At 41.0% G+C, this 27,709-nt stretch overlaps 1 protein-coding gene across 6 annotated transcripts in view; it reads right to left on the bottom strand.

The window, feature by feature from the left end:
* DNAJC6 (DnaJ heat shock protein family (Hsp40) member C6) overlaps positions 1-27,709 on the bottom strand; it is a 187,221-nt gene that overhangs the window by 144,348 nt on the left and 15,164 nt on the right. Inside the window, exons 1-2 of one of the 6 annotated variants that reach the window (XM_074380967.1) lie at positions 21,192-21,549; positions 12,752-12,786 (exon numbers count right to left, since the gene is read on the bottom strand). The exons of 2 other annotated variants lie outside the window; for them this stretch is intronic. Coding sequence is in view for 2 of the 4 variants with exons in the window: in XM_074380966.1 (XP_074237067.1) it covers positions 12,752-12,773 (22 nt within the window). In the remaining 2 variants the exon portion in view is untranslated. Of the gene's footprint in view, positions 1-12,751; positions 12,787-21,191; positions 21,552-27,709 lie in introns of those variants that run through there. 3 more of the 6 variants (XM_074380966.1, XM_003921465.4, XM_010348092.3) reach the window with 3 other exon arrangements.

Raw genomic sequence — 27,709 nt, 5'->3', positions numbered from 1 at the left:
GCAGCTCTATTCCTAATAGCTAAGGACTGGAAACCACCCAAATGTCTTTCAGTGGATAAATATTTTAACAAATTATGCTATATCCATTCTAGGGAATACTACACAGCAGTAAAAAGGAATGGACTGTTGGTACACCCAACGACTTGGATGCAACTCAAGAAAATTATGCTGAGTGAAAAAAGGCAATCTCGGGGATGTCTTTATAATTTCATTTCTGGAAAAAATGATGAAATGGTGTAATTATAAAGATGGGGAACAGACTAAATCGCCAAGGGTTAAGGACTGGAAAAGCTGGTGGCCATAAGGGGTAATGTAAGGGAGTGTGTGGTGACATTTCAGCATCTTGATCATGGTGGTCGTTAAGGGTACATATATTCACATAGTACATAGCATAGAGCTACACACGTAAACGTACACATAAACTAGTACATGTGTGACTGGTGAAATGGTAATAAGTTCTATGGATCGTGCAAATGTCAATGTCTTGGCTTTGATATTGTACTATAGTGGTATAAGGTGTGAACCTCCAGGGAGGCTAGAGGATGAAGGATGCATAGGATATCATTGCACATTTCTGTGGAATCTCTCTGACAAGTCTACGATTATTTCAAAATAAAAAGTTTTTTTTTTAAGTCAACAAGAAAGCAAACCAAGTAATCTCACAAATATTCATTGAATGACTCATGTATGCCAGTTCCATACCAAACACTGGAGGTATAATTGTGACAAGACAGTCTCTGACCTCAAGGAGTTCATAATTTGGAAAGGACTCTGACATCTTCTTTTCAATCTCTTACTAACTAGAGAACACAGTTCATGCATGGGTAAATAGCTCATTCCCTACAAACTGCAGGTGACTTCCTTATACTTTCTTAGGAACACCAGTAGACACGAGGAAAGGATTTTGCACCAATATCACAGCAGATAAAGCCCATCCCACTACGGTGAACCCAACCCACTCACCATCCACCCCTCCTCCTTCTGGTGACATGTTAATTCCTTGATTTTCCTCTGAAAAGGGCCTAACCCCAGCCTCTACTACCTTTATTCAATGAAAGTCTGGCCCTAATCCTCTCCCCCAATCCCAGAGGAGGAAAACAAAACTGGGAATCAGTATATTAGACTCTTGGCTTTAAGGGGGAAGGGAAGAGCTTTAAAAGTTTTCACATGAACTAAATAGAGCCTTTTATTTAAAAGCCTGGGCCAGGCGCGGTGGCTCACACCTGTAATCCCAGCACTTTGGAAGGCCGAGGCGAGTGGATCACGAGGTTAAGAGATTGAGACCATCGTGGCCAACATGGTGAAACCCTGTCTCTACTAAAAATACAAAAATTAGCTGGGCATGGTGGCATGTGCCTGTAGTCCCAGCTACTCGGGAGGCTGAGACAGGAGAATTGCTTGAACCCGAGAGGCGGAGGTTGCAGTGAGCCGAGATCGCACCACTGCACTCCAGCCTGGTGCCTGGCAACAGAACAAAACTCTGTCTCAAAACAAACAAACAAACAAACAAAACAACAAAAGCCTGAAAGACTGAAATTGTTTTTGCATCTCAACAACCACTGCAGATAAAGCATTCTACTGATACAGATATCCTAATAGTCTGACAAAACTTTTTTTTTTTTAAAAGAAAAAAAAGCTTTTTTCTAAAACCCTGAAAAAAAGGAATGGTGCCAGGTATGATGGCTGAGGCCTGTAACTTTTTGGGGCCAACACAGGAGGATCACTTGAGCCCAATAGTTGGAGACCAGCCTGGGCAAAAGTAAGGCTTTGTCTCTACAAAAAAAAATAAAAGAATTAGCCAGGCATGGTGGCATGCACCTGTGGTCCCAGCTACATGGGAGGCTGAGACAAAAAAGACAAAAGGATAGCTTGAGCCCAGAAGGTCAAGGCTACAGTGAGCCATGTTCCTGCCACTGCACTCCAGCACTGGTGACAGAGCCAGACTCTGTCTCTAAATAAATAAATAAATAAAAATAAAATAAAATAAAAACATTAAAAGAAATGGAAAAAAAGAAATGAAGGACTTAGGGTACAACATGCATAAACTTTAAACACATTATGCTAAGTGAAGGCAGCCAGACACAAGAGACCACATATTATAATTCCATTTACATGAAATGTCTAAAATAGGCAAATTCAGAGATACAGATTAGTGGTTGCTGGGAACCAGGGGAAGGAGGAAAAGGCAAGTCACTATTAATGGATTCCATGAAAGTGTATGGAATTAGATAGTAGTGGTAACTGTACAACCTTATGAATATACTAAAAACCACTGAGTTGTTGTACACTTTTAAAAGGTGAGTTTTATGGTATGTGAATTATATATCAATTTTTTAAAGGAAAAAGTACACAGATTTCATTTAAAATTTGAAACTTGAGCCAGGCATGGTGGCTCAGGCCTGTAATCCCAACACTTTGGGAGGCCAGGGAGGGTAGATCACTTGAGGTCAGGAGTTCGAGACCAGCCTGACCAACATGGTGAAACCCTTTCCCTACTAAAACTTAGCAGGTGTAGTGGTGCGTGCCTGTAGTCTCACCTACCTGGGAGGTGAGACTAGAAATAATAAAAAGGGCCTAACCCCAGCCTAACCCCAGTTCTCATGCACTACCTGAGAGAACTACCTGAACCCCGGAAGCAGAGGTTGCAGTGAGATTACACCACTGCACTCCAGCCTGAGTGACAGAGCGAGACCCTGTCTAAAAAATAAAATAAAATTTGAAACTTGAAACTTAATTTTTTTTTTTAGCCATGTAATTTTCCCTTAAGAAGAAATCTACCCAATATGAAAAAACATGTTCACAGAACAAAAGCCCAATCTGAAAATCTCTCTAATAAAACCCACTTCTCTCATTCTTACAAACGGGAAAAATTAGACCAAAAAATGAAATGATTGCCTCAAAGTGAGTCAGTCACTGGACTGTAAGGAGGAAAATTTCAGGCCTCCTAACTTCCAGGTCAATGGATTTTTTCATTTCACCTAGTTGCCTCATTACTTTAAAAATCAAAATAATCCTCCTATCCATGGAAATAAGCCAGAAAGATTGAAAGAGAGAGAGAGGAAGGGATGGAGGGAGGAGCCCATTTGTACCTTGTCCACTACATCATTTGTTTACCTAGGAAAGTGAATTATCCTCCTAACACATAAACCTATTGTTCATTTAAAAGTAGAGTTTGAATGGATCAAATGTCAGTTTCTAAATCTTCTTTTAATAACTGAAGGCCCAGTTAATATTATGAAATACAATATAGCAGCATTTTATAGATACTAAAAATGTGGAGAGTGTTTGGACAGTCATATTAAGTCAAAAAAATATATATAAATAATCTGAACTAAGTAAAGTACATTATACAGATATACAAAGATATACACAGAAAGGGAATCCATTCAATTTAACAGCAATTATCTCTAAGAGATGGGATAATGAATGTTTTTACAGACTTTCTCTGTGCTTTTCTGGATTTTCATAATTTTGAGAGTACACATACATTTTAAATTATGTTATACTGAGTGCCTACTATGTGTTAGACATCATGCTAGATGCCTTTAATATATTATTTCTAATCTCACAACAACTTTATGAGTTAGGTATTACTATTTTCATTTTGAATGTGAGGAAACTGAGGCTCAGAGAAGTTAAGCAACTTGTCTACCTTGCTAAGTTTAAGAGGAGGGATCCAAGGGTAGCGTTCCTTTATCCTCCCTGTCTTCTTGCCTTCTCTTCTTTCCCCTATTTATTAAGAACGTATGCTGTGCCCAAACTTCATCTAATAATTAAAAATTCAGGAAGTGACACAAAAGGGAAAACACAGGATGCTCTGGAAACATGTTACAGGGCAGGGAGTGGGAAGGAGACCTAGAGTCAGAGGAAGCTGCTACTGGAAAGAGGAGTAAAACTGAGCCAGGCAAACAGGAGAGAATGTATTCCAAGCAGAAGAAACAGCACGCTGGAAACCCAACATCTAGCCTCTGAGGATGTAAACTGAAGCCAGGATGACACTACCAATTTCAAGCTCTATGTGTGTGTGTGTGTGTGTGTGTGTGTACATGTGCATGTGTATGTGTGCATAAATATTTAGATGTATATTTTAATGTTTTGATTTAACATAACTATTAATGTTAACATTAATATCTGTTAAAATATTTAACATATATTTTAATATTAAACTCTGTATTTCCAAACCAATAAGAAATAGACTTTACTCTGTTTTCAGTAGGTCAAATCCCACAGGGCAGGAGGGGAAGAGACAGTTCCCACTGTTTCTTGGCTTTAACTCTACCCCCAACCCAATCAAGGAAAGTCTCCTTCCCTGCAGCTGCTTCTCTAAACAGCCCTCTCCTTTTAACACTGGGTCCCAGATTTTCCCATTTTCCCATTTATCGCACAGCAGCAGGAGTCACAGCTGGGTTCAACCTCTGCACTCCACCACCATCTCCCCTCCCCGAAAGTTGTAAAAATGTTATTCTAAATTTAAACCACACAGCACCAAACTAAAAATGGCTTTAAAAGAGGATCAAACATACCTTGTGCTGGGCTCTTGTTAGATTTCACAGGCACGAATTTCCCTTTTTTCTCAGCATATGTAGTCAAATGATTCTTAGGTGAAGAAACAAGCATCTCCAGATTTGCAGGAGATAAAAGTGTCTGCTTTTAAACTGCCGCAGGGAAGGGAATGGAGGAGGGCAGGAAGAGTAGGGAGTGAAGTGCTGACTGGCAGGATGCTTCCGGGATCTGAGAATGTCACCCAGCTCCAATGTCAGCACATGCTAGAGTCTTCCTCACCCCTTTTCTGATCAAGCAGGTAGGAAAGTCAGATGAACTAGGAGTCAGAAGGCCTGAGTACCAGTCCTGGTTACCGTTCTCCCAACCCCCAGGTAATTTTCCTTCCCAAGCTTCAGTTTCCTCATCCATAACCTGAAGAGGCTGAACTTGACTAATGATTCTCAAGCATTCTTTCTCTTTGGCACTATTTTTGTTAATCTATCAGTAGAAAGTTCATTTTCTTTATTAAAGTATAACAGACATACTGAAACGTGAGCAAACCATGTGTTGAGCTCCAGGAATTTTCACACACTGGTTTAAAAACCAGCAGCCAGATTAAATAACAGACTATTTCCAGCATCCCAAAGCCCTGTTACTTCGTACATTTTCAAGTACTAGAGTTAGGGTGGGGGAACATATCTGAAAAGACTGAAAAATAAGTGTTAGTTTGTTTGACTGATTTTAAAAGAAAATTTAGAGAAATGTGAAAAACGTTTCCACAATTCCAATCACTTTGTAGCCTTTCAAAGCTGTCATTAATTTCCCTGACCATTTCCTAGAATTACCATAGTATTGATTTGAAAAAGACCTGAGCACATACGTGATCAAAAACGTAAGATGAATAAAATGAATGGAGCTTGCATTCGAGAGGCTGAGCACACTGGCAGTGACATGAAGCACATGAGAATGACAGCATTAAACGTAGTACGTAATCTGGGAAGGGGGCTGAAAAAATACCTAATTCAGCCACGGTAAAGGGTTTAGACTGTAACCAAGTACCCACCTTTTTCGAAGAGAAAGAATTACTTTAAAATATATGTATTTTTTCTTTTCTCTTTCCTCCTTTTCCCTTGTTCCCCCACTTCCTACTTAGCTCTTTAGAAATGCAATTATAACCTTTACCTTCCCTTCACCAGACACTCCCTACACGGCAAGCTTATCTGTGTGCTTACTTAGAAACTCCAGAGCCAGAAGTCTCTTAGACCAGGAGACTGCCACCAGACCTAACAAATCAAAACCTAAAGCATGCCCATGACGAAACTTGCTCCCACCTGAGGACCATCTCAAGACGTTGGCTGCCTTGCAACCCAGTTCTGCCCTAGAGGGCGCCAGCTCAACAACCTGGTACAGAAAGCACCAAAGCGAGTCACTGAGACCCCCACTGGCCCCCTCCCTCCCCTACATGCTGTTCATGTCAAGTCCCCCTTTGAAAATCCCTGCTTTTTTGCCCCAAAAGTGAAGCAGTATCTTTAAAGGCAGCAAGAGTCTGTACTTCCCCTCGACTAAGCTTTAGAATAAAAGTTACAAGATCAAGTTTTCTAAAACTTTTGGAAGCGCAATCATTCAAATTATTTTGTAAATTTTAGAATCATGTTGAATTGGGAGGTGAGAGCTGACAATTACAAATCATAAAATCACAAAAGTATTAAATATTTGAATGGAGACTCAGAAAAATTATAAAGTTAAGTTTTAGTACACATATTCTCTGGAACAAAACGACACTTTTTTTTTTTTTTTTGAGACGGAGTTTCGCTCCTTACCCAGGCTGGAGTGCAATGGCATGATCTGGGCTCACCGCAACCTCCGCCTCCTGGGTTCAGGCAATTCTCTTGCCTCAGCCTCCTGAGTAGCTGGGATTACAGGCACGCGCCACCATGCCCAGCTAATTTTTGTATTTTTAGTAGAGACGGGGTTTCACCATGTTGACCAGGATGGTCTCGATCTCTTGACCTTGTGATCCACCCGTCTCAGCCTCCCAAAGTGCTGGAATTACAGGCTTGAGCCACCGCGCCCGGCTTTTTTTTTTTTTTTTTTTTTTTTTTTTTTTTAATTTGAGACGGAGTTTCACTCTTGTTACCCAGGCTGGAGTGCAATGGTGCAATCTCGGCTCACCACAACCTCCGCCTCCTGGGTTCAGGCAATTCTCCTGCCTCAGCCTCCTGAGTAGCTGGGACTACAGGCACGCGCCACCATGCCCAGCTAATTTTTTGTATTTTTAGTAGAGACGGGGTTTCACCATGTTGACCAGGATGGTCTCGATCTCTTGACCTCGTGATCCACCCGCCTCGGCCTCCCAAAGTGCTGGGATTACAGGCGTGAGCCACTGCACCTGGCCAACAACACATATTTGTAAGAATTTCAGAGCACATATGAAAAACGGTACTGACAAGCTTTTAATAAGCAAGAAAGAGTAACTAAAAATCAACATATATTCTTTATTAAATGTATCTGTTTAAAATGGCATTGTTTTTGGTCTGTAGTTTTTATTTTTTAACATAGTCCACTTAAAAAAACACACAAACAGACATTTTTAACTTCCATCTTTAATAAAGTAGGTTGTAGCAGACTGGTTCTGATCAGAGAAATTAGAAAGCCAGATAAAATTTTAAAACACCTATGTGAAGTAATAGGAAAGCTACTAATCAGCCAGGATTTGAGGAGCCAGATCTTGGAGAGAGGTGATGCCCACTGAGGTAAGCCTGACTTTCTGCAAGCCCATTTTCCTACATAGGATATTTGCCAACCTTAGCATGGGGTAAGAAGCTAAAAAGCCAGCTGGTAAGACCCAGAGAGGCCTGCAGAGCTTTAGAGAGTTTCAAGGGCTGCAGGGATTAAAAGTGGAGTTTAGGACTGAAAAGGCACATCTTAGACCTCACAGCCTGACAAGAAATTTCTCCTTGAGATATTCCTGACTCAGCTAGCTGCCCAGAGGAAGAGGCTAAGACAAAGAGAAAGCAAATGAAAAGCACAATGAACATTTTGCTGAGTAGGGTTTTCAGCAAATTCACAGTATTAGGGAGACAAAAATTAGTGTTTAGAACCTGTCAAGGGGAAGGGCTGGTGAGAGACATCTCAGACACTCCATCAGTTCCCCTAGAGTCCTAAGATTGAGAGAACCAGAAGTAGACTAAAACTTAAAATTCTGCAAAACAGCCTTAATTGGACTGAGTGCCTGATTGGATTGAAGTGATCTCTGGTCTACTTCTGACAAGGAATAGGACATATACCCCAACAGGTAGATGATGTCATCCAGAGCATTTTCATACACAATACTGGACATATAATAAAAAATCCAGGCATATAAAGAAAGACAACCAAGAGAAAAAACAGAAGAGATAAAAAGACTCACAAATGGCCCACACACTGAAGTTACTAAGCAAAGTTTTTAAGATGACTGTGATTTATATATTTGAGAAAACAGATTGCAAGGTGAAGAATCTATTTTGTAAAAGAATCTAATAAAGGCTGGGCATGGTGGCTCATGCCTATAATCCCAGCACTTTGGGAGGCCAAGGTGAGCAGATCACTTGAGGCCAGGAGTTTAAGACCAGCCTGGCCAACATGTTGAAACCCTATCTGTAATAAAAATACAAAAATTAGGCAGGCGTGGTGGTACATGCCTGTAGTCCCAGCTACTCAGGAGGCTAAAGATTGCTTGAACCCAGGAGGTGAAGGTTGCAGTGAGCCAGGATCACACAACTGCACTCCAGCCTGGGCAGCAGAGCAAGACTCTGTCTCAAAAAAAAAAAAAAAAAGAATCTAATAGAAACTCTGGAACTGAAAAATAAAAAATGAAATTAAGAAATTAATGGTTCTGTAACAAGTTAGACACAGCAGAGAAAGCCAGTAAGCTCTAAGATAGGCCAGCAAAAAAATAACAAAACGAAAAAAGAAAGAAAAGGGCTAAGTATACCGAAAATTTAAAAAGGAATATATGGGGCAGGGTAAAAAGTTCTAACATAAGGTACCTGGAGTCCCAGAAAGAGAGAAAGGAACAAAACACTGTTTGGAGAGGTAATGGCAGAGAATTAGGAGAATTACAAAAAACCTCAAGCCACACAGATTCAAGAAGAACTGAAAACTCCAAGCAGGATAAATACAAGGAAAACCACACCTGGGACACATGTTGAAAACCAAATAAATTGAGAAAAGTCTTAACAGCAGAAAAAGGAAAAAGGATGCAATACCACATAGCAGCATAAGACTGACTGACAGCCAGCTTTTCCAAGAAAAGATGAAAACCAGAAGACAATGGAATAACTTTTTTTTTTTTTTGAGACGGAGTTTCGCTCTTGTTACCCAGGCTGGAGTGCAATGGTGCGATCTCGGCTCACCACAACCTCCGCCTCCTGGGTTCAGGCAATTCTCCTGCCTCAGCCTCCTGAGTAGCTGGGATTACAGGCACGCGCCACCATGCCCAGCTAATTTTTTTTATATTTTTAGTAGAGACGGGGTTTCACCATGTTGACCAGGATGGTCTCAATCTCTCGACCTCGTGATCCACCCGCCTCGGCCTCCCAAAGTGCTGGGATTACAGGCTTGAGCCACCGCGCCTGGCCTTGGAAAAACATTTTTTAAAGTGCTGGGGGAACATCTGCTTCCCCAGAATTCTTTTCACCTAGTCAAATAGTTCTTCAAAAGCAAAGACAAAATCAGTTCATTTCCAGATCATAAAAAAATGATACTCTTTTTAGCATATATGCACAAGAAATCCTAAAGGGAGTTTTTTCATGCAAAAGGAAAAGATTCCAGAGGGAATACACACACAAAAAAAATCAGAAAGAAATGAAAAGCAAGCCGGGTGCGGTGGCTCACGCCTGTAATCCCAGCACTTTGGGAGGCCGAGGCGGGTGGATCACGAGGTCGAGAGATCGAGACCATCCTAGTCAACATGGTGAAACCCCGTCTCTACTAAAAATACAAAAAATTAGCTGGGCATGGTGGCGCGTGCCTGTAATCCCAGCTACTCGGGAGGCTGAGGCAGGAGAATTGCCTGAACCCAGGAGGTGGAGGTTGCGGTGAGCCGAGATCACGCCATTGCACTCCAGCCTGGGTAACAAGAACGAAACTCCGTCTCAAAAAAAAAAAAAAAGAAATGAAAAGCAATGAATAGGGTAAATATGTGGGTAAATTTAAATGAATATTAATTCCACAAAACAATAGTTTTAGTGTCCTATGGAGGTTTAATAAAGTATAATTAAAACAAAATATAATAATAACACAAAAGACAGCAGGTGGGGTGAGGGAGAAGACAGGATAAATGGAGTTAAAGTGCTCTAAGATCCTAACATTGTCTGAAACATGATTAAGTAAAAGTAGCACTGGGGTAATCACTTGCACAGACACACACACACACACACACACACACACAGAAAAGTAAAATGAAAACAAATGTCTAATCAATATGTTAGTAGAGAGGGAAAGGGGAAAGTTAAAAATAATGCTTGATTAATCTAAAATAAAGTGGTATATAAAACAAATGGGACACAAGAAACAAAGAGTAACATGGTAGCTACAGTGCTTAACATATCAATAATTATATTAAATGGTTTAAATACTCAAACTAAAGACCATATTGTCAGACTAAATTTTCTAAAACTCACTATGGCTGCTTATAAAAGATACAGATTACATATATGGGTATAGAAAAAGTAAAGTATAGGCCAGGCGCAGTGGCTCACGCCTGTAATCCCAGCACTCCGGGAGGCCGACACAAGTGGATGACCTTAGGTCAGGAGTTCAAGACCAGCCTAGTCAACATGACAAAATCCCATCTCTACTAAAAGTACAAAAATTAGCCAGGTCCGTGGTGACATGCACCTGTAGTCCCAGCTACTCAGGAGGCTGAGGAAGGAGAATCGCTTGAACCCGGGAGGCAGAGGTTGCAGTGAACTGAGATTGCGCCACTGTACTCCAGCCTGGGTGACAGAGAGAGACTCCATCTCAAAAATAATAATAATAATAATAATAATAAAGTATAAAAATAGAAAAAGACCTACCATGTATCTATTAACTCAAAGAAAGTTGGTATATCTACATTAATATCAAAAAGGTAGATTTTTAAGGAAAGGAGTATTGCTCAAGATAAGGAAAGACATTTCATAATGAAGATAAAACAACTATAACTGTATATGGTATGCACCTAATAACAGAGCCACAAAGTTAAGTAAGGCAAAAATTGGCAAATATAAAAGGAAAAATAGGGAAATCTAAAATCACAATGGAAGAGTTTGCCCTCTCTCAGGAATCAACAGAATGAGAAAAAAAAAAAAAATCAGTGAGGATACAGAAGATCCATACTTCAGGATTAACAAATTGAAGTAACTGACATTCACAAAACATGGAACCAAACTACCTTAGTATGTACATTCTTTTTTTTTAAGTATACATACAACATATAAATATAAAAGTTGACCATATGAAGAGCCACAAAGCAAGTCTAAAATGTTTCTAAATCATCCAAAATATATTCTCTGACTACAAGGAAAGCAAGCTAGAAATCAACGGCAAAAACAGAACTAGAAACTCCCCAACTGTTTAAAAATGTTAAAGTATGTTTTCCATTACCTTATGGGTCAAAAAATCAATCAAAAAGAAAAGCATAAAATATTTTAAAGTAAATAATAAAAATATGACATAACAATACTTGCAGGTGGACACAAAAGCTATACTTAAAGGATATTATATATATAGCTTAAAGGATATTAATGTGAAGCCTTAAACAAAAGTATTTTTTAAAAGAAAAGTTGAAAATCCAAGATACAAACTTCCACCTCAAAAAACTAAAAAATAATTCATAAGTTATAGCCAAAGAGTGTAAGAGGAAATAATAACGACGAAAGCAGGAACTCATGAAATGAAAAATAAACGTGCAATACAAAAAATTAACCAAGTAAAAGTTTACAGAGACTACTAAAATTTATAAGACCTTGACAATATTGCATCAAAATAAATAAGAACTATCAGGATAATAAATAGAAATGTGCCACTATCAGGAATAAAAAACAGGCACAAGACCACATTACCTAAAAACATTTTAAATATCACAAGAGAATATCAGGAAAACCTTACATGGAAATTTAGATGAAATGGACAAATTCCTAGAAAAACACAATTTATTAAAACACACACAAAAATAGGAAATCTGAATAACTTATACACTGTTAAAACAATTGAAGCCAGGTAGGGTGGCTCACGCCTGTAAACCCAACACTTTTGGGAGGCCGAGGCAGCAGGATCACTTGAGGCCAGGAGTTCAAGATCAGCCTGGGTAATATAGTGAGATCTCATCTTTACAAAAGTAAAATAAATAAATAAATAAACAAACAAACAATTGAATCCATATTTTAAAACCTTCCAAGAACAAAATTTCCAGGCCCAAATGGCTTCACCAGTGAATTTTTCCAGACATTTAAAGAATAATTCTAACTTCACAAAACTCTTCCAGGGAATAGAGAAATAGGGAATACGTCCTGATTCATTTTATAAGATCAACATATCCTTGAGGCCAAAACGTGGCAAGGACACCACAACAAAAGGAAATTACAGGTTAATCTCTCTCATGGACAAAGATAATCCTCAAGAAAATATTAGCAAGGCAGCCGGGTGCGGTGGCCCACGCCTATAACCCCAGAAGGTCAAGAGATCGACACCATCCTGGTCAACAAGGTGAAACCCCGTCTCTACTAAAAATACAAAAATTAGCTGGGCATGATGGTGCATGCCTGTAGTCCCAGCTACTCGGGAGGCTGAGGCAGGAGAATTGCTTGATCCCAGTAGGCGGAGGCTGTGGTGAGCCGAGATCGCACCATTGCGCTCCAGCCTGGGTAACAAGAGTGAAACTCCGTCTCAAAAAAAAAAAAAGAAAAAGAAAAAGAAAAAGAAAATATTAGCAAGTCAAATCCAGCAATATATAAAAAGGTATCACAACCAAGTTATTCTAAAAATGCAAAGTTGGTTTAACACTGAAGAATCATTGAAATTCACCATATTAACAAAATAAAATAATCATATGATCCACATAAAACAGAAAAATATTTGATAAAACCGAGAACTGATTCATGATAAAAACTTAGCACAATAGGAATAGAAAGTAACTTAGTCAATCTAATTTTTAAGTGTCCATATAAATCCCACATCAAATGTTGTACTTAACGGTGAAAATGTGATAGATTTCCCCTAAGATCAATAACAAGATAAGAATACTCACCATCACTGCTTCTATTCAACATTGTAAGAGAGATCCTAGTTAGCGCAATAAGACAAAGGAGAAAAAGTATAAGGATTGGAAAGAAGAGATAAAACTGTCATTATTTACAGAAAAATAAACTCTAAATAGTAAACCTCCCAAAATCTAAAAACTATTTAAATTAAGTGAATTTAGCAAGGTCACTGAAATAAGGTCAACATATAAAATCAATTCTATTTATTTTTCTTGTTGTTGTTGTTGAGATGCAGTCTTGCTCTGTCACCCAGGCTGGAGTGTGCACTGGTATGATCTTGGCTCACTGCAACCTCCACCTCCCAGGTTCAAGAAATCCTCCTGCCTCGGCCTCCCGAGTCGCTAGGATTACAGGCATACACCATCACGCCCAGCTAACTTTTTTTTTTGTATTTTTAGTAAAGACACGGTTTCACCACGTTGGCCAGACTGGTCCCAAACTCCTTACCTCAAGTGTTCTGCCCGCCTCTGCCTCCCAAAGTGCAGGGATTACAGGCATGAGCCAACACACCCGGCCTAATCAATTCTATTTCTATATCCCAGGAATCAACAATTAGAAGATGAAATTCTAAAGTGCCACAGAGAGTCAAATATCATATGATTTCACTTGTATGTGGAATCTAAAAAGGTCAAACTTACAGAAGTAGAGAATCAAAAGGTGGTTATCAGAGGCTTGGAGGTGGGGGCATGGACAGAGAAAGAGGCAATGCTGTTCAACAGGCACAAAGTTACAGGTAGACTCAGAAGAATAAGTTTCAGTGTCATATTGCACAGCACTGTAACTAGAGTTAATAATAATGTGTTGAGCCGGGCGTGGTGGCTCACGCCTGTAATCTCAGCACTTTGGGAGGCCAAGGCGGGCAGATCACCTGAGGTCAGAAATTCAAGACCAGCCTGGCTAACATGGTGAAACCCTGTATTACAAAAAAAAAGAAAAAAAAGAATAATGTGTTGTATATTTCGAAATTACTAAAAGAGGACTTCAAATGTTCTCATCACAAAGAAATCATAAATATTTGAGGTGATAAATAGGCTAACTGTCCTGATTTGATCATTCCACAATGTATTATATCTTTTATAACCCTGTATCAAAATATTACATTGTACCCCATAAATATATACAGTTATTGTCAAGTCAAAACTAAAACTAAAAAAAAATGTTTTTTAAGTTGATAAAATAATTTTTAAAAAAGGTCAAAACTTCAGTCTGGTGGTGCCCTCAACAGTTATGCTAGGAAGATTATCCTGCTGAGAGAATATAAATAAAATGTTGTTAAAAAAAATTGTCAGGTGAGGTGGCTCACTCCTGTAATCCCAGCACTTTGGGAGGCCAAGGCTGGGGGATCACTTGAGGTCAGGAGTTGGTTACCAGTATGGCCAACATAATGTAACCCTGTCTCTACTAAAAACACAAAAATTAGCCGGGTGTAGTGACATGCACCTATGATCCCAACTATTTGGGACGCTGAGGCAGGAGAATCACTTAAATCTGTGAGGTGGGGGTTGCAATGAGCCAAGATCACACCGTACTCCAGCCTGAGTAACACAGCAAGACTCCATCTCGAAAATAATACTAATAATAAAATGTAAGTGACAGTTACAGTAGCATAAAAATAATCAATGACCAGTGACATCACTTTTACAGTAGCATAGAAATAATCAATGACCAGTGACATCACTTTTTAGATTTATAACCCTTATAACCCAGTATATCTCTACCCTTTAGAGCAGGCATCCCCAAACTACGGCCTGCAGGCCGCATGTGGCCCCCTGAGGCCATTTATCTGCCCCCCCGCCGCACTTCAGGAAGGGGCACCTCTTTCACTGGTGGTCAGTGAGAGGAGCACAGTATGTGGCGGCCCTCCAATGGTCTGAGGGACAGAGAACTGGCCCCCTGGGTAAAAAGTTTGGGGATGCCTGCTTTAGAGGGTAGTTTACACTCAGCTCAATCCTGTTGTTGCAGACTACTCTAATCTTTATTAAAGAAGCCAGAAATACTTTACTGAACTTATAATGACCAAAAGTTTTAATGTTGGCTTAAATTATTTTAAAACATTAAGGGGTCAAAATAAAGTCATTTTATAAACTCTGAGTAACACAAATAAATATCTATATAAACATTTTCTTTTTGTTGTTTAGCATCTCAAAATGAAATTATAAGATGAAATAACCTACCTAACACAAAATTAAACTATATATGTAAATATATATACACATATATATTTCAACTGTAATGTAAAAGAGAAGTGATAAAGTAACATTTATTACAATAAAGTAACATTTATTTCAATATACAAATACTCAGAACAAGACTATATTAGAAAACATAAGTAGGTAGCTTCGTGCACCTGTATACAGACTGAATGATTCAGGTGTGTTGTGTTGGTGTCTCAGACACAAGTGGCATTGCTTTGGGTAAGTGATTTCCTGAACAAAATTCAGTATAATCTTCCTTAGATTTACACAGCATTTTTAATCCTGGAAGTTTCAGTGTATATGTGAAACCAATTTATGTTCTAAGCCCAGAAAATTATAGAAGGTTTTCACCTACACCTTCAGCAAAACATTTGAAAATTGCACAGGACATGGGCTAATTCATCATTGAATGGAACAGTCCAAAACACCGGAGGGTGCTAGCATTTCTAGTTTCTGCCAATGAATGCTACTAGCGCCCCTCAATCATGTGACCATCAAAAAACACACCTGAAGATTTCCAATGTGTCCCCCAAAAAGTAATACCACACCCACTGATTACCACTGGCACAGACCAGTCTCTAATCCCAGCTTAACCACGTGCTACCCCTGAGGCTCTGAGAAGTCACTCATTCATTTACAGATCACCCAGCTACAGTATCATTTCACCAACTCACCCAGTTACAAGCAGCAGTGACAAAATGCTTCAAAGAATTTAAAGTATCAAAGTAGTCATGATGTTTAGGAAAAAATCACAATTTTTAAAAAATTCCTTTACACTTATATTGAATTACAGATTGGAGGAAAAATACCACACTATTTTTTAACATTTAGAGCCTAAAAGTCTGAATCTGACCCTGCTCAAACTCCCAATCAGATTTTACAATAACTTGCAGTGAAAAGTTGTCTAGGAACCACTGGCATAGACAACTTGGAAAAAACAAAAAAACAGGGTCTTGCTCTGTCGCCTAGGCTGGAGTGCAGTCTCACTATCTCAATTCACTGCAACCTCCGCCTCCCGGGTTCAAGCAATTCTCCTGCCTCAGCCTCCCAAGTAGCTGGGATTACAGGCGCCTGCCACCACACCTGGCTCATTTTTGCATTTTTAGTAGAGAGGGGGTTTTGTCATGTTGGCCAGTCTGGTCTTGAACTCCTGACCTCAAGTGATTCGCCCTCCTCAGCCTCCCAAAGTGCTAGGATTACAGGCGTGAGCCACTGCGCCTAGCCATGACAACTTTTAAATCCTAGTTTTACCCCATTAAAATGTTATGTGTAACTTTGTTTGCTAAACAAATGCCATATTTGCCATTTTTAAATAAAATCTAGAAAAATAACAGAAAAATTGGAATGAGAACTATTTTCTTTGACATTTTATAGACAAAAAGCAAAATCACCCAAATTTTCAGTCTTCATTTTTATTTTTTTGTACCTCTGCTTCTAAGACCTTGCTGCATAACGTACTCAAAGAACTTAATAAAAAGAAAATTTGGCCGGGCACGGTGGCTCAAGCCTGTAATCCTAGCACTTTGGGAGGCTGAGGCGGGTGGATCACAAGGTCGAGAGATCGAGACCATCCTGGTCAACGTGGTGAAACCCCGTCTCTACTAAAAATACAAAAAATCAGCTGGGCATGGTGGCGCGTGCCTGTAATCCCAGCTACTCAGGAGGCTGAGGCAGGAGAATTGCCTGAACCCAGGAGGCGGAGGTTGTGGTGAGCCGAGATCGCGCCATTGCACTCGAGCCTAGGTAACGAGAGCGAAACTCCGTCTCAAAAAAAAAAAAAAGAAAGAAAAGAAAAAGAAAATTTGGAGCTGAATTTGAAGAGTTAAAATATCTGTTTTCCAAATAAAAACAACCTAAAAACTTAGTCAAAAGCCATCATTTTCTAAGGTTCACATTTCCCTTTTTATAAGAGGTTAATTCTAAAAATGTTGACAATTTTATTAAAGACTGTAATTTTACAGAATACAGGGCTACTTATTTTCAAGTACCCGCCTAGCATGTGAATGGTTTTGGAGATTAAAAAAAGACCTGGTTTTGAATCCTGGCTCTGCCATTAACTAGCTATGTATCCCTGTCCAAAATTCTTAATCCATTTCTTCAAAATAAAATACCACCTGCCTTATCTTACAGCGTTGTGACAATATGCAAAGCACCTCCAAAGAGCTCTTCACATAATAGTTGTTCATTAAATAGGAGCTATGATTGTTATTATTGTAATTAGCTGTCCTGTTTGCCAATATCTACTTATTAACTTACTCAACTATTTTCTTTTTAGTTGCCTTATACTAAATTTCTTTTTTCTGGCTTGCAAAATATTTTGAGATAAAATGAATCAATGTTACACAATGTCTTTGTTATTTAAAATTCTCACTAAATTGTCCTAGGATGAGCTAAAAAAAAAAAAAATGGAAAAGGCAGGCAGGCAGTTCTTAAGCCACAAGTTAACATTTACTGAAACAGTCAAGTGATGATAGCTTATAAAAATTCACTTGCTGAACTTCCAACATCCTGGTGATTTCTTTGCCCCAACAACCTCTTAAAATTTTACCTGATTCTCTTTTTCAGTCTTTACAAAGAGAATTGACTTCCAAACAATTCATAATATTTTAATAGTTTTTCTGTGGTCCTTTTCAACACAGACTCTGATTTTTAATGCTTTTATGTCTCGTATTCAGGACACTATCTGGAACTTTGGGACCCAGGAATGGTTCTCACTGGCTGCTATGGTCACATCTACACACACACCACCTCACACCATACGTTTATCTGGTGTCTGTCAACACATACTCATCTCCCAACAGCCCTAAAGGGATGCTTTGCTCTCAAAAGAAATAGGCTTGGAGCCGGATGTGGTGGCTCATGCCTGTAATCCCAGCACTTTGGGAGGCTGAGGTGGGCGGATCACCTGAGGTCAGGAGTTCGAGACCAGCCTGACCAATATGGTGAAACCCCATCTTAAAAAAAAAAAAAAAGAAAAAGGCTTGGAAAAGTCCTGGGGGACCTCGGAAATAAAGTAATTCATAATGTATTTGGAGTCTTAGAACCCTTTAAAAATCTGAGGAAAACTAGGCTTTCTCTCTCTCTCTCTCTTTCTTTCTCTCTCTCTCCCTCCCTCCCCGTATATATTTATATGCATATAAAACTGCATTTCACAGACTCCTTAAAAACCATTAATGAGCTATGATTTACTGCAGTGTTCCTGATACTTCTTTGACTGATACTCACAGGGGAAAAAAAAAAAAAATGCAATGTCAGAATACATGCATGAAAATAAGTATCTAGCTGGGCGCGGTGGCTCAAGCCTGTAATCCCAGCACTTTGGGAGGCCGAGGCGGGTGGATCACAAGGTCAAGGGATCGAGACCATCCTGGTCAACATGGTGAAACCCCGTCTCTACTAAAAATACAAAAAATTAGCTGGGCATGGTGGCGCGTGCCTGTAATCCCAGCTACTCAGGAGGCTGAGGCAGGAGAATTGCCTGAACCCAGGAGGCGGAGGTTGCGGTGAGCCGAGATCGCGCCATTGCACTCCAGCCTGGGTAACAAGAGCGAAAACTCCGTCTCAAAAAAAGAAAAAGAAAAAGAAAATAAGTATCTAAAACAGAAGTTTCAGGAAATAGTAGTTACCCCTGCTACGTGCAATGATTTCTGACAGTTTCTATTTTATCGACCTAAAATATTACCTAAGATTCACCAAACTGCTTTCCCACCACCCACAATCTGAAAAACAGGAATCTAGTCTAATAGCTCTCCATTTTAGAGATAAAGAAACTGAGACCCAAAGAAATAGAGTCCTGTCCTAGCTCACTAACTAATGAGTTACGAGTGAACAAGCCAAAATCTACCAATCTTGACTCCCAACCCAAAGCTCTTTACAGTACAAAGTAAAACAAAAATTCTAAATTCCAGCTGGGCACTGTGGCTCACGCCTGTAATTACAGCACTTTGGGAGTCTGGGGTGGGTGGATCACCTGAGGTCAGAAGTTCGGGACCGGCTTGACCAACACGATGAAACCCATCTCTATTAAAAATACAAACATTAGCTGGGCGTGGTGGCAGCTGCCTGTAATCTCAGCTACTGGGAAGGCTGAGGCAGGAGAATCGCTTGAACCCGGGAGGCGAAGGTTGCAGTGAGCTGAGATCACGCCACTGCACTCCAGCCTGGGCAACAGAGCAAGACTCCGTCTCAAAAAAAAAGAAAAAGAAAAAGAAAAAAAAAAAAAGAAAAAAGAAAAGAAAAAAATTCTAAATACCAACTCTCCTTAAAAAAAAAAAAAAAAAGGCTGGGGATCTGAGCTTAAAACACACTGATACACTGAGAAACCAGAAGTGTTTCCATTTCAAACAATGTTGAATATTAACCTTAACCTGGGTCTCCAATTCAGTTAGCTTTTAATTTTTTTCTAACTCATGTCCATGGCCTAGCATGACTTGGCAAATAAGCAGGTTTTGTTTTTTTTTTTCTCTCCAGAAACCCTTTCTGCAACCACTGAAAACAACACAGGAAAAACCAACATTCTTCTTAGAGTTAATTTTAAAATACTTTGATTTCACACAGAGTTAACACCTGCCCATAAGATGCTGGCTTAGAAACAGGAGTGAACAGGTCCTCTTGCCACTTACTAGGCCCATGCATAGCTATTTTCTTCCCCACTAAGGCGGCTTCATTAAAATTTAAACGTCAAAACCACATAGATCAATACGTGGATGTGAATGATCCAGAGCCTATGAGATGTTAATACAAACACCACCAGCTACCTGGCCCTTTTGAAAGCCTCAATTACAGAAAGTGGAATTGTTTAAGACCCTTCATTACAGTTTCGGATATTAAAATACCATTCATTCCCATCAGGTTGTGAGTGCGGTTTTTTTTTCCTCGTTTTTCTAATGTTGAATATGTGTACATCACTGCCCATCACCAGGTGGGAATCCTATTTAACAAGTCCGAGAGGGTGGCAGACTCCCGAGAACTAGAGAAGGCCAAGCCCCGCAGCGCTGCCCGCAGGAAGGTTGGGGCCTGCATTGTTGCACCGATCACCCAAAGAACTTAGCACCGGCTCGGGGAGGGTCGCCGCGCGAAACCTGCCCCCGGGGCTGCATGCCAGCCTCCACCTGCACGGATGCCCCCGAACCCAAGGGGAAAGCGCCGCGGCCTCCTTAAAACACAGCGCACTCGAAGCGCAGACTGCTACGCAGCGGCTCGCACGGAAAGCGGTGCAAAGAAAGGAGGGCCGGCGAACCCTAAAATTAGCGCTCCGGAAGCAGGGGCCGGGCACAGCCGCGCGGAAACAGCGTCTTCGGCCCGGCTCTCTCCCCCAGGCGCGTGGACCCTCTGCGCCCTTCCCGGGCACGCGGACCAGAGGCAAGACCAGCGCAGTAGGAAGGAAGGGCTCCCCCCGGAAACGGGATCGGGGAACACGTGTAGCCTCAGGAGACCTAGGGGTCCGTCGCTCCTCCCCCAACTGCGGCAGAACATTTAAGGAGCCTCAGAATTTAAAATCCCAGAATCCTCCAGAATGCTTGTTGTTGAACTTAAAATGTGGTTGGCTCATTTTCGGTGAGCCCTTTCCTTTTCTGAGTTTTCATTTAAATCCGTTTCTCTTTCCCCCATCCCCCCCAGCAGAATGTAGAGTGCTGGGAGGTGAGGGGGGTAAGGAGAGGAGGCTGACGAAGTAGGGTACTTTACATCCCAACATTTCTCTGCAAGATAAACAGTTTTGAAGGTCAGCGACGGCTCCCCATGGAGCGCTCCTAAAAAGATTAATGTTCATTAAAGGATTCTCCATCAGCATTTGCTTTGAGAGCCCAAACTGTTTTAAGTCCCAAGCATTTCAGATATTCCAATTCTAGTAATGCATTGAAAACCTATATATTCATTATTAACTATTGGGAGCACCCCCCCCCCAATAAAATTATCAAAAATCTGGGAGCTATTCTAAGGAAATCTGTGAAAGCTGTGTTACTCAGCCAAGATTAAATGAAGAAGGCAAAAACAGAGTTATATTTAGGACTACAAAAATGGAAAACTGAATGACACAATATTTGGAAACTAGAAGCTAGTCCTTTTTTTTAAGTCATCATATTTATTATATAACTAGAATGTTAATATAGGCACGGTAATTTTAAGCTAGCCATTAATACAAACTAAACACGTCTGTGGCGTGACATCGCATCCCTAGCATCTTTTAGCCTTTAGCCCTCTCTTAGCCATCTTTCTGCAGTCCAACCCTTACCTTTATTTTCAGAATCTTTCATTCTCTGCTTCCTCCCTCTGCTGCAAATGAGCAGGAAAGTCCGGCTGATTCTGCAACCCTGACTTTTGATTTGTCATTCACAGTCAGCGGTCTCGGGGGCGAAGTCTCTCAACGGAGGAGCACTCGGGCTATGATAATTGCATGCGAGTCGGTGTGCGGGGTTATAATTTTGCTTATACTGGAGCGGAAAGGATGGGGATGAAGGCAGACGTAAACACAAATTCCAAAACCTGGCGTGGAACCGGATCTGGAGCCGAGGCTTGCCTTTCCTTCCCTCAGGATAGGGAACCAACTGTTTAGCGCCTCCTCATCTCTGAATTGAAAGGCGAATGTCTGTGCCATGCACCAGGTTTATTTTCAGATGGTAACTCAGCTTTGGGGGAGGATTAAGAGCCCTGTACTTTCAGTCATTCATTCAACAAACATTTATTTTATCTCTCTGTGGAACAGGCTGTATGCTAAGTACTGGGGATACAACAGTGCAGCCCTCGGTCCTCAAGCTTCTCACAGGCTGTTACAGTAAGGAGGCATACAGGGCAACATAATGGCCTGTGTGTGCTGCATGGACACAGGTTATTGAACCCATTTCACCCGGGCCTAACCTGATACTCCAGGAGGCTTTAGTGACTGGTTGTAAGCCACTGAGTGGCAGATGAGGAATAGGTACGGGGATGCCAAACCGTAAGACCCCTCTGTTGGAGAGCAAGGAGGACTCACGTAAATCTTTCATTCATTCAATTCAAACTTACTTTGAATCATTCCACTCACGTTCATTTATTCATTCCTTCAATCGTTTATTCAACACGTATTTTTTTGTGCCAGGCATTATTCCATCTGTTAGGGTTTCAGGTCCCTGCCTTCTTGGCTATTGCACTCTGGCGGGAGGATTCAGGTAGGTAATACAGATATATAATAAATGGCAATAAATGCTGTGAAGAGAAATGAAACATGGTAATGAGGTAACCGGGGTGCCATTTTAGGTAGGGTGACCAAGGGAGGTGCCATTTAATCTGTTGTATCGACACTGGGTAAGAGTCATCCCAGTCTACCAAACAGCTCCACTCAGAAACTGTTTTATAAGTTCTGAGCCCTCCCAATCTCCTCTGCTTCGTGCATACTCACTGATGAATGTTGTTTATTCCCCATTATACAGATTGGTAAACTGGTATCCAGAAAGACTAACTGGCTCAAATACAAGACCTAACTAAATTGGAAGAAGAGCAACAGAAAGGAATATATCTTCCTGTTCCTCTCATCCTCAGAAATCACTGAATTAAATGCAGTACTGACATTAAAACTTTGCTGGACTGGGCATTAAGAGAGTTGAAGACTGTCTCTACCATCTCTAACATTTATTAACTGTGTAGTGTAGGGCAAATGACATAACCTCTCTGGCATCAGTTTTCTCATCTCTAAAGTGGGAATAATCATAGCTGCCCTACTATATGTACTGGGCTGTTCAGAAGATCAAAAGGGAGAACAGAATTTTGTAAACAAAACACTAAATGTAGGGTATAATTACCAACTGCTTGGGCACATTTAAAAGGACTAATTGTCAGTGTTCACCTGTTCATTACTGCAGCCCAAGAGTCAAATGTAACTATAACGTGAGAGCTTTCATGGCTGCTTGGGGGCCCTGAGCTGACTTCTCGTTGCCACAACTGGAAGACTCCCTGAAAGCTTTGGGAAATGTTAAGTATTTGTTTTTGGTTCCCATCTTTCCTTGGCGGTGGATAATATCTGCTATATTTGACAACTTAAGACCAATAGGGAAAATCTGCCTTCATTACAACTCCTTACCAACCACCAAATGAGCCATTGGCTAAACCACATCAGAGAAACCGGCATCGTAATCTCCAAGGAACAAGTCCAGGATAGCCAAAATGTGCCCCAGAGGAGCACTTTGGGAGGCTGAGAAGGTGAGGGAGTAGGCAGTGAGAAGCCACCATACATGCACGCTTTTATTCAATAATATTCATGGTGCCAGGCACTGCTGTGAACACCAGGAATGACACGGTGCTGTCCTCGGGAGCCTGTGGTCTCAAGTTGAGAGGCTTCCACTAGATAAACCAATTTACCAAAGTAGGCAAAGAAATGCCAAGGCCTCGGTTTGAATAGTAGGGCATGAGCTCTAAAGCAGAAGAGGACTGGGAGACGTGGCTGATGCCTGCAATCCCAGCACGTTAGGAGGCCAAGACAGTAGGATCACTTGAGGCCAGGAGTTCAATAGCAGCCTGGTCAACATAGTGAGACCCTGTCTCTACACACACACACACACATTTTTAATTAGCTGGCATGGTGGGATGAGCCTGTGGTCCAACTACTTAGGAGGCTGAGATGGGAGGATGCTTAAGTCTGGGAGGTCAAGGCTGTAGTGAGCCATGGGCAATAGAGCAAGAAAGACCCTGGGTGAACAGACCAAGACCCCTGTCTCAAACAATAAATAAAGCAGAAGAGAATGGATTCAAACATGTGCCCTGCCATGTACCGGCCCCTAGAATATAAGCTGGGACAAGCTGTTGCACCTCTCTTAAGTTTCCATTTCCTGATCTATAGGATGGAGGTAAATAATAGTACCCACCTCCCACAGCTGGGTGAGGCTCAAACAAGTTAATACATTTAAGGTGCATAGCACAAAGCCCAACACATCAAGTAATGGTTCCATAAATGCTGTAAGATACATAGTACTACCTTGTAATTGGATCAAGTTTACTCCCCTAAGCTTCAGTTTCCTCATAAAATAGGGAAAGTAATAACTAGTTTGTAGGATTATTGTGAGAATTATATATGAAGAAGAATATAAAGTCCTTGGCATAAAAGAATAGCCACTCACCAATGAGCCTCACTCCAGGCCCTTTTTAAAATGTTTTTTTGTTTTTAGTTTGTGTGAGTACATAGTAGGTATACATATTTATGAGGTACATGAGAAACTTTGATACTGGCATGCAACGTGTCATAATCACATCAAGGAATACGGGGTTTCCATCCCCTCAAGCATTTATCCTTTGTGTTACAAACAATCCAATTATACTCTTTTAATTATTTTAACACGTACCATTCAATTATTATTGACTCTAGTCACTCTGTCATGTTATCAAATACTAGGTCTTATTCATTCTTTCTAACTATTCCAGGCCCTTTGTAATCAAGCAGTCTCCCCAGACCAAAATTAAAATCAAAAAGTCCAATGCTAGGAGTAGAAAAGAAGTGGGAGAAGAGAAGGAAGACAGCCATTTATGTTACAAAAAGAAGTAATCATGCTTTCAAAAGTGCCGTCATTTCTAGGGGTATCTGCATTGTACCCAACATTGCACCCAATGTTGCATTTTGAAAAGTTTCAAACATGCCAAAAAGTTGAAAGAATTGTACAGTGAGTCCTTCCAAGTACATTTGGGTATATTTGCTTCATCACATGTGTCTGTTTCTCTATCCAACTTTAATTGATCTTTTTTCTCCTTAAGCTGAAAGAGGTTTGAAGGCCTCATTAAATAAAAAGAGCCTTTCCTTTCCCACCTGACACAATTTTTCCAGAAGCCACAGGCCTCCTGATTCTGTGGCCATTCCAAGCAGAGCTGGGTAAACTCTCAGAAGTCTTATGCTGCCACACAGTAAATCTTGAGGCCACACCCAGTTAAGGGACAAGGATGGAGTCTAGAGCTTTCCTCAACAAGGCAATGTCTCTGTCAGACCCCAAGCTTCAGATAAATTGGTATCGAGGATGATTATAAACAGCCGCAAATGGACAGATGCACTCTCTCAAAAACTAGGTTTACAAAAAGCTTCAGGCAGGCTCCACTGGCCACTAAGTCCTGTGACAACCCTGCACATCCTTGTCTTGTTAGATGCCACTCTGAGTCACTAAGCCAGTGACTCATGCTCAGCAAGCGAGGCCATCTTGAGAGCTAAACTGAAGAGAATTTTCAAGAACAAGTGAAACCCTGAATTGAAAGGGAATAAGGCTTTTTATTGTCCTAGCAAAACAAAAATGAAAGGAAAAAGAACACTGCTGTGATACTGTGGGTTAAACTTTCCCAGCTGCAAAATTTTACTCTGAGGAAAAACTGGGCACCAAACAATGACAAACCGGAAAAAAAGCTTTTACATTCGCTTGGAACTTTTGAGGCATTTTAATTCTTGATTAGTTGATAGGTAAGCAGAGACTCAGAACATATGTCCCAAATTAGGCAGATCGAATGATCTTTCAGTGACTTGTCTAGAGCTTCTGCTAGCTTTTAATCATTCATTCCAAAAGAGGGGCTTCACCTGCAACACCACACTCCGTCTTCCTGCATCCAGCCAAGCCTCTGTCAGGCTTGCTCAGAGCATCCAAATGACCAGAAAAAAGGTGAGATGGAAAGAGAAAATGTGCTTACTGCAGAGAGTGGGTGGATGTTTAGGATTCGGGCTAACCACAGAAGAGGGCAGTGTGGCTTACACGGAGTACCTACTATATGCCAGGCTATTTTCTTATCATCATCATCATCCATTTTTTGAGAACTTATTATTTGGCAAGCATCGTCTTTAATGCAAGGACTCACTGCAGACCGCCTGGGTTTGAATCCCAGCTTACTGGCTGTATAACTTTGGAAATATTACTTAACCTTTCTCTGCTTCAGTTTTTCTTATGTGTAAAATGAAAGCTGTAACAGAGTTATTGTAAGAATAAAATAAAATCAAACACTGTTTTTTCTTTGTTGTTTTTTTGTTTTGTTTTGTTTTGTTTTGTTTTTGAAACAGAGTCTTGCTTCTTGTCACCCAGGCTGGAGTGCAATGGTACGATCTCGGCTCACTGCAGCCTCTGCCTCCTTGGTTCAAGCGATTCTCCTGCCTCAGCCTCCCAAGTAAATGGGATTACAGGTGCACACCACCACACCCAGCTCATTTTTTGTATTTTTAGTAGAGACGGGGTTTCGCCATGTTGGCCAGGCTGGTCTCCAACTCCTGACCTCAGGTGATCCTTCCGCCTTGGCCTCCTAAAGTGCTGGGATTGCAGGTGTGAGCCACCATGCCTGGCCAAAATTACTCTTTAAGACGGTGGCTGGCACACAGTGTGATGAAAGCAATGCACACAGTGTTAACTCTTGCCATTCCTGTTTTGTTAGATGACAAAAATGAGGCAGAGAGGCAAGGAGACTTGCCAAAGGAAACACATGGCTAAACACAGCAGAGTCCAGAATCACCATGTCATTTATTTCTCACACAGTCCTATGAGGGAAGTTGGGGAGAAAGGAGAGTAGCTACATCTGCAACACTACACTCGGTCTTCCTTTTATTGGTGAAAGTTTGGAAACCCAAAATGGCCTAGTAATTTACACATTGTAAGTTGGTGAGTAGGAGAGTTGAGATTTAAACCCACATTTGCTGGCTGTAAAACCCTTGCTTATCCTACTAGGTCAGTGGTTCTCAACCTTTAGCACGTGTCAGAATTACTGCAGAGTTTATTAAAACAGATTTCCAGGCTCCAGCCTCCGATCCCTCGCCACCCTCCCACCCCTCAGTTTCTGCTTTGGTAGCTCTGAGACGTGGGGCAGCAGGGGATGTGGGGGGCGGGGGGGCGGCTAGAATTTGCATTTCTTTTTTTTTTTTTTTTTTTTTTTGAGACAGAGTTTCGCTCTTGTTACCCAGGCTGGAGTGCAATGGCACGATTTCGGATCACCGCAACCTCTGCCTCCTGGGTTCAGGCAATTCTCCTGCCTCCGCCTCCTGAGTAGCTGGGATTACAGGCACGCGCCACCATGCCCAGCTAATTTTTGTATTTTTAGTAGAGATGGGGTTTCACTGTGTTGACCAGGATGGTCTCGATCTCTTGACCTCGTGATCCACCCACCTCGGCCTCCTAAAGTGCTGGGATTACAGGCTTGAGCCACCGCGCCCGGCCTGAATTTGCATTTCTAACAAGGTTCTGAGTGATGTTGATGCTGCTGGTTTGTAGATCATGCTTGGAGAACCACGGCTCTCTACAGTCATGCACCTGTATGCAAAACAGGTGGTAGAAGGGCCAGAGCCACAGATGCCAAGATTGTGGGTCACTGAGGTTTTCCCACTCTGACAAAGTGCTGATTACTTCCCAGAGTCTGGCTAACAAACCTTGTATTTACACAACCCTTTCATTTTTATGATCTCATTTGATCTCTCTAATATCCTTAGGAACAGGCTAAGTAGGGATCATTACCTCCATCCAATGTGGCATGCTTTTAGGGACATATGGCTAGACAATGGCAGTGAGAGAAGAAACCACTGATCAACATGACAGAAATTCTGTCCTCTCCTCCAAGTAACTTGTTCTGGAAAATACTACCTACTGATGGAGACTGACTCTAGTTGCAACCTGTGTCTTCCCAGAGAATACCACAGCTCACGAAAGGGCTCCTCAGCCACCACAGGGTTTAGAAGAGGGAATTTCTGGTGGAAGGAACTCAAGGCCAGTTATCTACCATCATTTCAAGGGCTAGAGAAATCTACTGCTCATAAAATGCTTTTGTCATTTGCTGCCTTTT

The sequence above is a fragment of the Saimiri boliviensis genome, chromosome 11, assembly GCF_048565385.1.
Source record: "Saimiri boliviensis isolate mSaiBol1 chromosome 11, mSaiBol1.pri, whole genome shotgun sequence".
Taxonomy (NCBI): Eukaryota; Metazoa; Chordata; class Mammalia; order Primates; family Cebidae; genus Saimiri; species Saimiri boliviensis.
This window is presented reverse-complemented; position numbering and strand designations above follow the sequence as displayed.